At 49.7% G+C, this 13,646-nt stretch overlaps 2 protein-coding genes across 2 annotated transcripts; one reads left to right on the forward strand and one right to left on the reverse strand.

Annotated features, from left to right (window-relative positions):
* Positions 1-868: 868 nt before the first annotated feature.
* Positions 869-2,121, forward strand: HD556DRAFT_70649 (uncharacterized protein). Its single transcript, XM_041311361.1, has 7 exons — positions 869-1,002; positions 1,102-1,141; positions 1,273-1,302; positions 1,356-1,584; positions 1,634-1,735; positions 1,801-1,912; positions 1,967-2,121. The coding sequence occupies exons 1-6, from the start codon at positions 971-973 to the stop codon at positions 1,890-1,892; spliced, it is 525 nt and encodes a 174-aa protein (XP_041164064.1). The 5' UTR covers positions 869-970; the 3' UTR covers positions 1,893-1,912; positions 1,967-2,121.
* Positions 2,122-2,433: 312 nt separating this feature from the next.
* On the reverse strand, positions 2,434-4,649 carry HD556DRAFT_1287488 (MFS general substrate transporter). The gene is made up of 8 exons (XM_041299350.1): positions 4,413-4,649; positions 4,327-4,357; positions 4,167-4,274; positions 4,000-4,113; positions 3,747-3,944; positions 3,544-3,694; positions 3,344-3,493; positions 2,434-3,286 (listed from the first exon to the last, which is right to left on the reverse strand). Exons 1-8 carry the CDS (start codon positions 4,641-4,643, stop codon positions 2,716-2,718), a joined length of 1,554 nt encoding a protein of 517 aa, XP_041164065.1. The 5' UTR covers positions 4,644-4,649; the 3' UTR covers positions 2,434-2,715.
* Between the last annotated feature and the right edge of the window lie 8,997 nt (positions 4,650-13,646).

A 13,646-nucleotide genomic window follows, 5' to 3' on the forward strand; every position in this document is an offset into this window, starting at 1 on the left:
CGTGTTCCATGTGTCGCGTGCTCGCAGGCCAGACAATTGTTCTTGTCGTTGGCATTTTCAAATCAGGTCGTGCTTGGCTCTGCCACAGCGCTTGTAAGTAATGAAGAACACCAAGCGCGTTTTTGACGCAGTGGCACCGCTGCCGAAGGTAGGAATGCACTTGGAGCATTGACCTGCAATACAGTATTGATCAGCAGGCACTTCAAGGAGTCCATTCAGGAATACGAAATTTGCGAGAACGTTTAGGAGTTATGGTCACAGCGGTAGATGCCGTGGACAGGGCTCCTGCCGGCAAACAAAGCGACACCGGCACGCAGACCATGTGATTAATATTATGGGGCGTAGCTCCTATGTGAATCCAAGACATTCAAAACTATTGTGTGACACGATACGCGGAGGTGGTTAACGAATGGCGACGATTTGAAATCCAACTCAACCCTCAAATTTTTATTACTGAACGGACCACCCGTCGTTAGCCGGTACACCGGATATTGCTGCCGATAAATATACTCCTTGCACTGATAACGCTGCCAAGTCCTTTTCAACGCCGCAGAAATCCTTCTACTCGGATATACCCGAGCGTTAACGAGGAGCTCTCCGTGTCAGGTTCGTGTCTGATAGAGAATTCAAGCTGATATGAGCATCTCCGTCTTGTGCTAAGCCTAGATCGCATTGATGATGAGTTCGCCGTCTTTGCCAACCTGCCAAGCATAAAATGACTCTTTGTGGTGGAACGCGGAGGTAACTCGATCAATACAAACCTAAATTGGAAATTAGTCTAGAGCAAAGTCATTAAAGTTCAGACCGGAGTTTGAAATAAAGGGGCTTGAATATAAGGGTGATCGTCGATAAATCCTTTTCACTCAAACTCTCTTTCGAACCTCCACGTTCCGTTCCAGGTCTCCGTTTCGTTCAGTTCTCGTGTAACAGTTTTCGAGACTCTATTGTATTACCAGTGATCTCCTTCACTATGTCACAATCAAGTGCAAAAATCTACGTTGGGTCAGTCTGTTGTCTGAACTTGTTTTGCAAGCGCTTCTCCCGTCTCCCAGGCGGAGAGAAGCGAAACTGATACCTAAAATTCTTTCTTTCTTCATATAGAAATTTGAGTTGGAACACCACTGATGACACGTTGCGCAATGTCAGTTATGTACGATTGTGACCAGCGGGCTCTTGACTCCGGGCTGCTTCGCTATGTCATCTTCGTCTGAAATTGTTCTCGAGTTGCATGTTCTTACCCGTTTTCGGTCTTGGGACCTTTGCACAATATAGGCTTTCAGCAGTTATGGACCAGTGCTTGACGTGCGCGAGTTATCTTACCCAGTCGTCCTTTTTGATTGAGTTGATCCGTTCAGTCTATTGTCATGCGTGACCGTGACACTGGTCGTTCCCGGGGTTTTGGCTTTGTCACCTACGGGACCACTGAGGAAGCAAACCATGCTATTGCCAACATGAATGAGCAGGAGCTTGATGGCAGGAGGATAAAAGTAAACCTTGCTAATCCCCGTAGCTCCGGAACAGGTGGTGCTGGCGCAGGCGGCGCAGGATTTGGTGGTGGTTATGGTGGCGCAGGCGGCTACTCTGGTTCGTAGCAAGTTTGCAAACTTAGCAAGCGTCTTGAACATGTTTTCAGGTGGTGGCGGTTATGGTCAACAACCCGCCTATGGAGGTCAGGGCGGTTATGCTGGAAGCCAAGGTGGGTACGGTCAAGGTGGTTATGGAGGAGGCTACCCAGGTGAGACTACTTTACAATGTATATTTTCCATTTTTGATGTAATTCACAAGCTCCGGCGTATGGAGGCGGTTTTGCTCCCACTGGGTACAGTACCCAGCAAGGTTATGGTCAGCAAGGTGGAAATGGCAATCCAGCAGGTTACGGCCGCGGTTATTGATCAAGTGTTGATCATCTTTGGCACGTACATTCCTTTTCTCCACTATCGAAACAAGCTGAATCATGTGCTACCAGCTCTCCCCCTATCTACCTTTGGACACAACATGCTCTTTTTTCTTATTCACATCCACACCCTACTTGCACATGTCCAGTATTCTCTCTCTCCTCATTTTTAGTCTGAACTCTATTACGATTCAGCGTGTACTTGTATGTTCAGATATATCCATCCCATGCCCTCGTCCGAAGCACCATCCATCGTAGCGCTTTTCCAGATTCAGAAGGAACGACCGTCTTTTTATAAGTATAGGGGACTAATGTCCTGTATTTGGGAGGGGTATTTTAGATAATGTGTGGTCAGTACCGATGTCATAAAGTCATCCAACTATAACAGGTTAGAACGAACCATGATGACCGAATGCGAACTGCCCGTTGAATGCAAATTTAAAATGCAGGGACTCCGTATTTCGACCCCTCTGTCCAGGGGTTCCAAGGGCACGGGCCGCGCTCTCGGAGTACCTCAGTCGTGCTCAACAAATAGTCACTGGCAGGACTCCGCATGTTCGTAGCGTAGCATCGTCCATCTCCTCGTCCGCATAAATTACTCTGACTCAGGCTACCACTACTGCCAGCCACATTAACGAAAATACCGAGATAATAGGTAAATAGAGCACTGCGAGTCTCAATTCCTTCAAGCCTTGTCAACATTCCGCATCAACGCGCACAACCCGAAGAACATAATTCGTCCTCAAGACTTTGTGCCCTCCTGTTGCCTCTAGAACGGGAAGCACACAATTCAATTCGCGGTGTCTTCGTTACATCCACCTTCACTTCTCCCTCGCATCCCCTTTCGCAATATTCTCTTCGCTTCCAGCATGGACACTTGTTTCCTCGACACGACCCCGAGCCGTGTCGGTGTGGTAGAAGACCAAGACAGCCAGCGCAGCAACAGAGATGCAAGAGAGCATGAACCAAAACCCAGCAGACTGGCCATCATAATTCGAAGGGCCCCCATTCCCAGTTTGCACGCTCGTCTGGATGGTACACACGGCAGCCAATCCGACGGCAGAGCCGAGTTGCAGACCGCAGTTGAACATGGCGCCTACGGTGCCTGCCATAGAGGGCGGCGTGGCTCGGAATATCGCGATGCTGTGTGAGAATAAGGTTGAGACGTACTTTGCGGAGATGTTGGTTAGCATTGCACCGGCAGAACCGATGACGAAGCCTGGGAATACCAATGGCCAGTACTTTTCAGGTTTGTCTGCAAATGCAAACAACACCAGTGCCGTCATCATCATCAGGACTCCGCCAAGTATCAGCCACTTGGCATTCATGGTGCTGAGCCCCTTCACCCTACTGGCAAAACTGAAGACAAAGGCGATGATGCCTATTGGAAGCCTGAAAGAACGTTAGCGTCGTCAGATCACTACACTCAAGCACACGGTCTTTACTCACATGTGGACAGCAGAGGACATGGCGCTCCATCGATAAATATCTTGCCACAGGGACACGTAGGTGGTGAATATATTTGCCCACCAAAAATATGGTAGGAGAGCCGTTCCGAACAGAACAGAGAAATTCGGAATAAACCATGTCGAAGGCGGTCTACGAATCAGTCTAAATCAGAGAAACCTTGAACAATCGAGCAGACATACACGGCTGCGCATTCAATCGGCTGGAAGGCCTCCCAGTAAAAGAATGCAACAGTCGTGGCGATGGAGAAGATCAGAGGTGCTAGTGTGGTAACTGATCTCCAGCCTATCATAGACCCTGTCGTCACGGCAAATATAAAGAGTATGACAGCAACTGGCCACGTGCTCAGTATGGTGTAAACAGACGATCTAAAATCGTGACTGACCCGTAAGAATTGATATTCCAATAACATCAAGACTCCTGAATTTGGTGAAACCGCTCTTTGGAACCTTATTTTTTGTTTGTGAAGGTATAAGTACCGCAGAAATGAATGTGGTCGGTATGATCACCGCCGACACAAACCAGAATACCCAGCTCCAGCTGACATATTCGACGAAAAAGGCACCAGAAATTAAACCCAACACTGAAATATTCATCGTGAGTACCTAGACCACTTTAGGAAGTAGAAGGTCGCTGACCGATGCCAATCGCCCCCCAAGCTCCAAACGCTGCAATAGCCACTGCTTGATGCCTAGGCTCAGGAAAAAGTCCGACGAGCAGAGCTAGAGCCGATGGTATGGTGAGCGATGCGGCTACGATGATTTAGTGAGCCTTCGAGTTCGTGACGGCAGCGAAGGAACGCAACCGATTCCACTTAGGGCTCTCAGTGCAAGGAATAAGATACCGTCGGAGACGAAACCGATGCCGATACAGATTACCCCTAAGATGAATTTACCGGTTATGAAGGTGTATTCTTCATTAAAAGTTAATCCGACGCTTGAAAAGGTAACTTCTGGAAGACTGACTAGGGTTATAGATGTCGCTGATTTTTCCGCTCTGTAGATATGGTAAAAATCCTTTCGTCAGCTATGAAGGCAGGCCTGGGACTCACCATAAGGAGAAAGGATGCAAAAGTCAACTGGTATGCACTGATGATCCAAACTGATTGGCTTTGGGTGAGGCCAAACTTCCGGACAAGGGAAGGGATAGCGGAAAATAATGCCGAGTTGGTGAGCGTATATAAAAACTGTGTAATGCAGAAGATCAAAAGCAGAGTATATCTGCGCGCGTTTGAAGGCACGGGGCGCCGAACGGCAACTTCGCCGTCGCCATCAGAGGTCATGGGTGACTCGGATTTGCTAGCAAGTGACGAGCTACAGAGTTTCTGTTCGTTCAGAGTCGTACTGAAGACTCGGATGTTCTACTAGTAGAAAGGAGTGCGATAGCCAGTGGGGCGGTTGAGTTGGGCATTAAGATAGAAAACCCTTGACCCTTTTTATAATGGCTCTGGGTGCGGCCTAGTACTACCACTGAAAGGCTGCCACGGACTCGGACACGCGAAACTCCTAGGCTATACCCTATTGCCATCATGATGTCAGTAAGGATGGTATTTGGTTGGTTATGCCCGATCTTCCCTAACTTTGTTCAATCAAAGTTCTTGCCTTATCTCGTCGGGAGAAATGTCAGCCTCAGGAGATCCACTAAGTAGTAACTTAGACAGACATGTCTAGAAGTCTCGGATAATCAATATTGAATGGCGCAACTTGGGAATAATAGCCCGAGACGACCACAAATGTTGATGTGGCCACGTCGGAGTCGTTGATCGACTTGTCCCACATCCGAGCGAACAAAGTTGACTGGATGATGATCAAGGGACTTTCATAATTGCCGGGTTCTGTGGCGTTCGTAGAACGTTCACACGGTAGAGTCGATAGTGTTGAATAAACTTAGAGGCTCGAACGAGATAACTGTCCGAACTAAAGTTATATTCGGGGGGGGGGGTGAAAGATCAACTACCCTACCAGTAGATATACGTCGGTTTATATACTGTAGGGTAAGAATACTATGGAATACGAAGGAACGAAGGTAAATGTGTATCTAAAGAGAGTGATGGGTGTTAAAATTGGTTGTCATCATCAATGATCAGATGATGACTTTTTGACGAGCGTTACATACGCCCTCCAGGTCCCCTAAACGAGGGGACCTTTCTTCAGGTGATGTGAGTTCCGTTAGTCATCGCGCGCTGGCCCCAAGGACGCAAAGGCAGCTGATAATAGTACTAGGGTTAGTACGTTGACGATTAAATTACTAGCGAGAAGAAATCTACTGAAGACATCCTCGGTAGTGACACCATCAAGATGACCAGTCTGTTCAAGGTCAAGTTGCTCAGCGGCAGCGATAATTTCTTCAACATCAGGGCCTGGGTCGATGGGGGAAGTAGCTGGAGCAGGGGTTGGTGCAAGGATAGTGTCAGCGTTCCTCGTCACTTCTGCAATGACTTGTGCAGCGGTCCTGAGGACAGGATGGGCGTCGGGATAAAGTTTAGGACGAGTTGGACGATGGTTAGGCTGGGATTGAGCACGATATGGGCTTCGAGGTACTCTTTCAGGGGAAGAGGGCCTTCGAGAAGGACGACGATGGTCCAACGAGAGATTACGATTACGAGGGTAGTACCGGCCGTTGTCGCGAGAGCGTTCAGCACGTTTGGCACGAACGAGCTGGTCGAACGCGTGCGATTCCTTTCGGGTGGCCAGCTCCTCTAAGGGACGATGGGCAAGGTAAGCGGTGGAGCGAGAATTAACTCTTTGAGGGCGCTTACTGGCCTGTGCCTCAGCACGAAAGAAGCGCGTAAATGCGCCGAGGGCGTCAGAGTCATGCTCGCGCTGATGGGGAGGACGATTATGCCCTCCCCTACCTCTGTGGTAACGTCCAGGATGTCCTCGACCAGACCGTGACGGTCTGGGAGAATTGGCATGCTCTCCAGGCTCTGTCCTGATCGGTGGCTCGTCAACGAGCATGTCGACTTCAGAGGGAGTTAGGGACCTGGGATGCATGGAGAGATGAAGAGGCAGTGGGTGGGGACAAGTCTTGCCTTGCCATCTCATTAAATATGCAGGATCAAGTTCGCTTAGAGAATGCGTACTGGCTAACTCAGCTATCATTCGGTCAACAATTCCGAATACTGAGTCCCGGGTCGTAGGGGGCGTATCAACGGTACAAACGGGGATAGTGCTTGATGAAGTCGAAATTTTCCTCGGCAAGTGAGAGATGCCTGGGACGCCGAGCGCCTCGAAATACTGTGTGAGAGCTTCGAGCCGAGATACTTGGTGGTAGGGGGACCATACCCTGTCACCGGTAGAGTATTCGACCTCAAAGAGGGCGTCAGTGCCAGCTCCTTGGTGGTCTACAATTCTCTTGACGGACCACTCTTCAAGGTGTCCGATGTCGGAGACCTGGTTGATCTGACGACCGGGGAACCGGCGATCGTCGTTAGGTACGTGAGGACGAAGTAGACTGGCGTGGAAAGCTGGGTGAAGTCCACGTTGTTTGAGAAGCGCAGGAAGGTCCAAGAGGAACGAATTGTTCTTGTAGTCGTTTAATATCCTGTAAGGCCCTATGTACTTGGGTGCGAGCTTACGCGCTCGTCCCTTGGGCAGAGATAGGTTTCCCGTCGATAAGTACACTAAGTCTCCTTTGACAAAGGGCGAGTCTATTTGCTTACGGTTTGCGGTCGTGGTGCTTGAGACGCGGGAAGCTATAATGGAGTCATGAGCGCTCATTATAGCATCTTTCATTCGCTGAGCGAACACACGTACTCCGGGGAACTCAGAGTTCGTGTTCCAAATGAGTGGAGGTGGCAGTCTGCCATAATTAAGTACAAACGGTGGATACTTAGTGGTCTCGGAGCATGCGGAGTTTATCGCGAATTCGATAGCAGGCAGCTTCAGTGCCCAATCCCGTTGGTTTGGTGATACCATTTGGCGTAACATTTGCATGATAGTCCTATTGGCACGTTCAGTTGCTCCGTCGGTCTGGGGGTGAAACGAAGTCGACATTTTAAGTTCAACACCGGTGAGCTGGTGGAAACGTTGCCAGAAGGTACTGGTGAATAGTGTGTCGCGGTCACTAACTATATTGGTGGGCATACCATGGTGCTTGTATACTAGGTTAAACATGACCTCGGCGACGTCCTTAGCTCTATATGTTTGTTTAGTGGCGGCTAAGTGGACCATTGAGGTGAGATGGTCAATGGCGACCAAGATCATATCAAACACACCGAGTAGTGTTTTGGACTCAGGCAGGGGGCCAACGAAGTCTATACCGATCGTTTCCCATGGGCGTGTTGGGACTTCTAATGTTTCCAGTAGTCCATAGGGTTGGTGGTTAGACGGCTTTGAGACTTGGCACGTTGGGCAAGATTCACAGAAGGCTTGTACATCAGCGGCTATGCCTTTCCACCAAACGTTCTCGCGCAGGTAGAGAAGAGTCTTTGATGGGCCGAGATGCGCTAATATTGAGTGAGCATGAGAAATGATGATTTCTCGTACTCGCCGTGGTCCAATCTTAATATCAGGGATGCAAAGGATCCGTTTTCCCTTACTTCTTAGGTATATTCGCCCGTTGTTTACTTCAAAATTCTTGAAGGCGGCCGGGCTTTCGAGAATCTTGGCAAAGAATAAGTCCATGTCGTATTTATTAGCGATTTGTCCATGGATGTCTGCTGTTGGGTCGCCCAGTGCTATCACTTCGGTTAGATGAGGGGGGAGAGTGGTATTTGCATCTTCAAATGCGGGAGTGGGAGCATCAGGATTTGGTTGTAGGTCCTTGTTTGTCCTGCTGACATCAGCTAAGCCGGATCCTGCGTCATTTGAGTTCTGGGCTCCAGTGACGTCTTTGCTTATGTCATCTGGCTGGGCTTGTCTATGTCCTGAGTGTCTAGACCGGGTGACTTCATTGCTTACGTCAGTTTGTGGGCTCATGTTTGTTGGCTTTCTTCCAGCGCTGTTTGTTCTCGCACTGGTCACCATTCCGCCCTCTAGTGATGCTGAAGGGGTACTACCCATCTTCAGTATCACTCTCTTGATTTTGGTGGCAGGTGAGTCCTTTGGTGTACGTTCAGAGGCTGACTCCTTTCCAACTTGCAGTGTCATTCCCCTACCGCTGATATCCCGGTCTACCGAGTCACCAGCCTGTAGTTGGCCTGAACGGTTGGCGTCCGTGTTGACACTCGGTCTGAGCGACCTCCCGTCGTCCGCCGGTTTAAGCGATCTCATGTCGCTCTTGGTGAGTGGTCCTTCGTTATGCTCACTCTTACTGAAGCCTCGGTCATTCGGTAGCTTCGAAATGACAAACGAATTTGTCAGGACCTGCTGGGACTCGCCGTTGTCTGGACTGGCTGAGGCATGTTGAGGGACGCCACTACCTGGTGAGGTTGTCAGGACCTGCTGAGGGATGCCTTTTCCCTGACCGACGAGCTTCTCCGCTAGGCGCATGGAGCGTCTGTTCTCGGTCGCACCCAGAAAGAGGGGGGTGCCAGTGTACACCGGGGCGGTAACAAAGTTGAGGAGAAGTGTTCTGGGTGCGTCTTCCTCTTCTACGCTGACAAACTCACTCTGAGCCCTCACCGTACCTTTAGGCTCATTACTGTACATGCGTGACAGCGCATCCGCGAGGGTGTTATCTGCTCCAGGTAAGTACTTTATTTGGAAGTCGAACTCGCTCAATGCTTCTAACCACCGGGCTTGTCTAGGCGATAACTTGTTCTGGGTGGTGATCCACTCTAGGCCCTTATGGTCCGTGAAAACACGGAACCGAACACCAATCAGTAAGTGCCGAAAGCGTTTCAAGGACTCTACGATGGCTAATAGCTCCTGTTCGTGTACCGGGTAGTTTTGCTGCGCGGAGTTAAACTTGCCGGACCAGAATGCAACCACATCAGCTTGCTGGACCGGGTCACCCTGTGAAAGTACCCCACTGGCTCCAGTGAAAGACGCGTCAGTCACGAGATTGACTGGGGAGGAGCCGTTGATAGCTTTCGGTAAGTCAAGTGCTTTTCGTCTCGTATCCCTGTGAGTATTGACGCACGCTCTCACCAGGTCAAATGCCCGCTGATCGGTGGGGTTCCAGTCCCAGCGGGTGGTTTGTGCAGCGATCTTTGAGAGATGCTGCATGTGCACTCTTATTCCCTCACAGCCGGCGGCCAAGTACCCAACTGAACCGATGAACTGCATCAGCAGTTCCTTCGAGGTAGGTGTCTTCCAGTTCATGATTTTGTCAACCTTATGTGGGTCCAGGCGTATACCTTGGTCGTCAATGACGTGCCCAAGTATGGTGAGTTCGGTTTTAAAAAATTGTAGCTTATGTTCACTCAGATAAAAATGGTTATCACGCAGCGTATCGATTACGGTCTGCACGTGTCGTACGTGATCATCAGCAGTGTCCAAGTACACGACGATGTCATCAAGGTAGACATCCATGAAGACGCCTATGAATGGGCCAAAGATATGATTCATTAGGGACTGGTACGTTGCTCCTGCATTACAGTCGCCTATTTGCATGATGTGGCTTATCATAGTGCCATCGGGCGTAGCGAAGAGGGACTTCGGCACATCTTCAGGTACTATTCGGATCTGCTCGTAAGCGTCTTTCCCATCGAGTAGTGAGCGGAACGGGTGAGACGAGACGTTGCGCAGGATGGTCTCAATGTCTGGGAGAGGAGATGCAAGTTTGCGTGTGTTCTTGTTCCTCTGCCTGGTATCGAGTACGGTGCGTAATCGCAGTTCGCCATCCTTAGTCGCCTTCCTCATCATAATCATTGGCACTGCGTTGGTACCACTAAAGAACTCCCAGCGTCCGGATCTAATGTAATCGTCTCGCTTGGAACGCCATAGCGATCGCAGGGCTTCCGGGCATTTCGATTGACACCACGAGTAGGTATAGTTATCGTCTATGAGGGGAATAACGTGATTTATGGCTTGGAGAGGTGGCAATGGTGTGTCAACGGCTTCTTTACATATGTCTACAGCGTACTGACGAAGTTTGGCAGAGTATTTTTCGATGTCATCATTCCGGATGCTGGATTCGCGCAGTTCTAAGACTTGCGTTTGGGACCCGCGCACAGGTAAAGGTTCGAGGCTTCGTATTTTTATTTCAGGTGGGTTAAACCCCAACAGGACCTGATGCTGGAAGAGGAAAGGCATCCCTAGAATCACGTCATAGGATTCAAGATTTGCGATGTCGAAGGTACGCAGGCACTTTATATCTTGGTACGTAAGCTCAGCGCGTGTAGTGGCTTTGACCGTACTTCGTGATCCGGACACTGCCAATTGCAATGGTATTGGCTTGTCTAACAACTCGTACGGCAGTTTAAGCTGGTCTACTATCGTGCTCGAGACGAAATCAGTGAGTGACCCAGAGTCCAGTAGAGCTCGACATGGCTTATCATTCAACAGGATAACTACAACGATTGATTTAGGCAGTATGCGCGTGGTAGACTTTGGTCTGGCAGCCTGTCGTTGCAGGGATCGAAGCTTGGGTAAGTCCACTTTCGAACGGGAAGACATTCCGCAGAACAACTCACCCGTCTCTTCCATTTCTTCGTCTTCGCTGGACTCACAGCTTTCTAGGCCTGGCATGTCATCATCCGAGTTACCTTCATCACCTTCTTCGAAGTCGCTGCTTCCCCACTCTGACGTCACCCATGATGAGTCGTCAGATTCATCGGGACCTGAGGTCTCGTCTTCGGATTTGGTATGGGCATTGTGCGACGTGGGAAATTTGCTGGGCGCTCTGGATCTTACGAGGTTCTCTTGGTTGAAGAGTTTCAACACGGTGAGCCATCCTACTATATCAAAGGAGGGGTCTATTAGCTGAGAATAGTAGATAATGTACTCGTCGTGATTGTGCTTATCGCTGAGGAGGTACGTTTCTTTGTCTCCCCAATTTGTTAGGCTAAAGCGGTCGCGTTTAAAGGGGTCATAGTGAGGATTGACCAATTCATCCGAGAGGAGAGGGACTGCACGTCGGAGCTTAGCCAGTGCTCAGTGAGTTACGATTAAGTGCTTCGCGTGCTCCAGTTCCTCGAGATGACTAAGGTCGTCACAGATGTCGACCGCAAATCCGTAGAGACCTTGTGCAGTTCCTTCTGCTAGGGCAGCGGACCTGATGTCAGCGCTCGTTACACCCACGGCATTCGAGCGTAGAGTCGTAGTCTTCGGTTGTTGGTAGGGAGGGAGTCTGCAGCATTTGGGACAATCCTTGGCAAGGTGACCGACTTGCTCACATTCGAAACACTGATTCAATTCTCTTAGTTTACGTATGGCATCTGAGTTCCTGGGAGTGTGGTTACCGGGAATCCGGCTGTTCCGTGTCATTGGTCTACTCCCGGTGCGTTTGCTTGGTTTGTGGTCGCGGGACCTGTTTCCATTCGAGCCCAGGTGGTTGACGGTGTTCGCAGTAAGCGCTTGGGTACGATGCCGTCTGTCTCCTCTATCGTTACGCCTCTCGCGGTGATTATGCCGAGGGACTTGGTCTGCTATTCCAGCAGCGAGAGTGGGATTCAGGGCTATGAGTATGTTCGGGTCTCGAACATTTTCGAGGAAGGCTCGTTCGATGCGTAGTGCCTTCCTTTCAATGGTGTCCATGCTCACGGTATTTGGGTCGTACCCTTTGTCTACCAGGGACGCTTTGATGAATGGTTTGCAGTTCATCCAGAATTGCCTGACTAACTCGCGCTCTCCAACGTCCCCAGTGGTATCAGCAAGTTCTCGGAGTCGACAGATGTAGTCTCGAACAGACTGTCTACTGTCCTGTCGACAATCCAGAAACTTCTGACGTTGGATCATGCGGAAGTCCGTTGGGAACACGTAATCGAACAAGTGTTCGAAGAATTCGGTTAGTGAGTACCTTTTCTTAAGGTCAAGTACATCACGCTCATAGAATCTATATGCATTCCCTCCAAGGTATTTTCCAATCATATTCAGGGACTGTTTGGTTGAGAGCTTGGCTCTGTCACGCCATCCTCGTACCTCGCGTACCCACTTCTTGAACGTGGGCGCGTTTGGTTCACCATTGTAAGTAAATGGGGGTTCATGTTTTAAAAACCCTTGCTGATACTTCAATAGGTTAAGTTTGGCTCGGTGCTTGCGTCGAGCCACTCGCTTGGCCCTCTTCGTTCCGGACGAATCACTGCTGTGGTCCGATTCGGGCTCCATATCGAGGAGTTTAGTGTTAGTATCCTCAGATTGTTCGCTTTCGGTGTCACTGACATGTTTCGAGATGAGTAGCGTCCTCGATTTCTTCTTCTTTGAGCTAACCCGAGTAGCACTCGTCGTTCTTTTGGGTTTAGACTTTGACTGAGGTTCCTCATCAGAGGACTCGGTAGAGGACATCTCGCTCTCGTCGTCGGTCTCGGATGAGGACTCAGACGAGCTTGGATCACTGGGGTTACTTCCAGCAATAGCGCATTTGACAGAACTCTGCGTTGGTAACAGAGATGACGCCCTCCAGTATCTCGTGTTACTTGTATCTTGCCCATCTCCTTGGGGCTTTGTTTTATCCTGTGGGTCATCGTCTTCGCCTTCTTTTGGCTTGGGTTGCTCGCTTACTTCAGTTTGTCTAGCGGGGACGGATACAATTGCTGGGGCATCATGAGGATCCGATGTCTCGGGTGAGTCGGTTTGGATTGGTTGGAGCGTATTCTTAACCAGGGTCTGTGCCATTTTCTCTCTAGCTTGTGCTTCGATGACTAACTTTTCTAATTCCTGGACCCGCTCTTGTAGACTGTCGACTTGGTCACATTTTTCGGTAAATTCTTCCCTTGCGAATTTCCTGAAGCGACGCAAGGCGATATTTTGGACTCTGATGGAGCCTCCTCGATTCTCGTCGTCCCACAGTTTGCGTAGCGACTCATCAGAGCCGTTTGGGCTGGGGCGAATGAACTCAGCCATTTCTTCGTCAAAGTCAGACCAGTCGTTAAGGTGACTTTTGAATTGATGCTTTGAGGTGGGGATTTGCTTCTCCGGCATCTCACTTATTTCATTTTTAATAGGCTGTGGACTCTTATGCGTCCCAACGCTTTCATTGGGGCTTGAGATCGGGTTTCTCGTGGGGAACTCAGGTACTTCCCCCAAATCATCATCATCATAGGAATCTGACCAGTAAAATACTTCTTTCAGGCGAGGTACACCTTTTCTATCGGGGCGATCTAGGGTACATTCTGTCTCGCGGGGGTTGTCTACAACAGGTCGGTCATTATTTAAAATGACGGTCCCAACGTCACTGGGGGCTGTGGACGTCGACGTGGCTTCATCATCGCTGGGCTATGGAGCTCTGCTAGGTGCGGGGC

This window comes from Suillus plorans, assembly GCF_016647745.1.
Source record: "Suillus plorans strain S12 chromosome Unknown HD556scaffold_10, whole genome shotgun sequence".
NCBI classification, from domain to species: domain Eukaryota; kingdom Fungi; phylum Basidiomycota; class Agaricomycetes; order Boletales; family Suillaceae; genus Suillus; species Suillus plorans.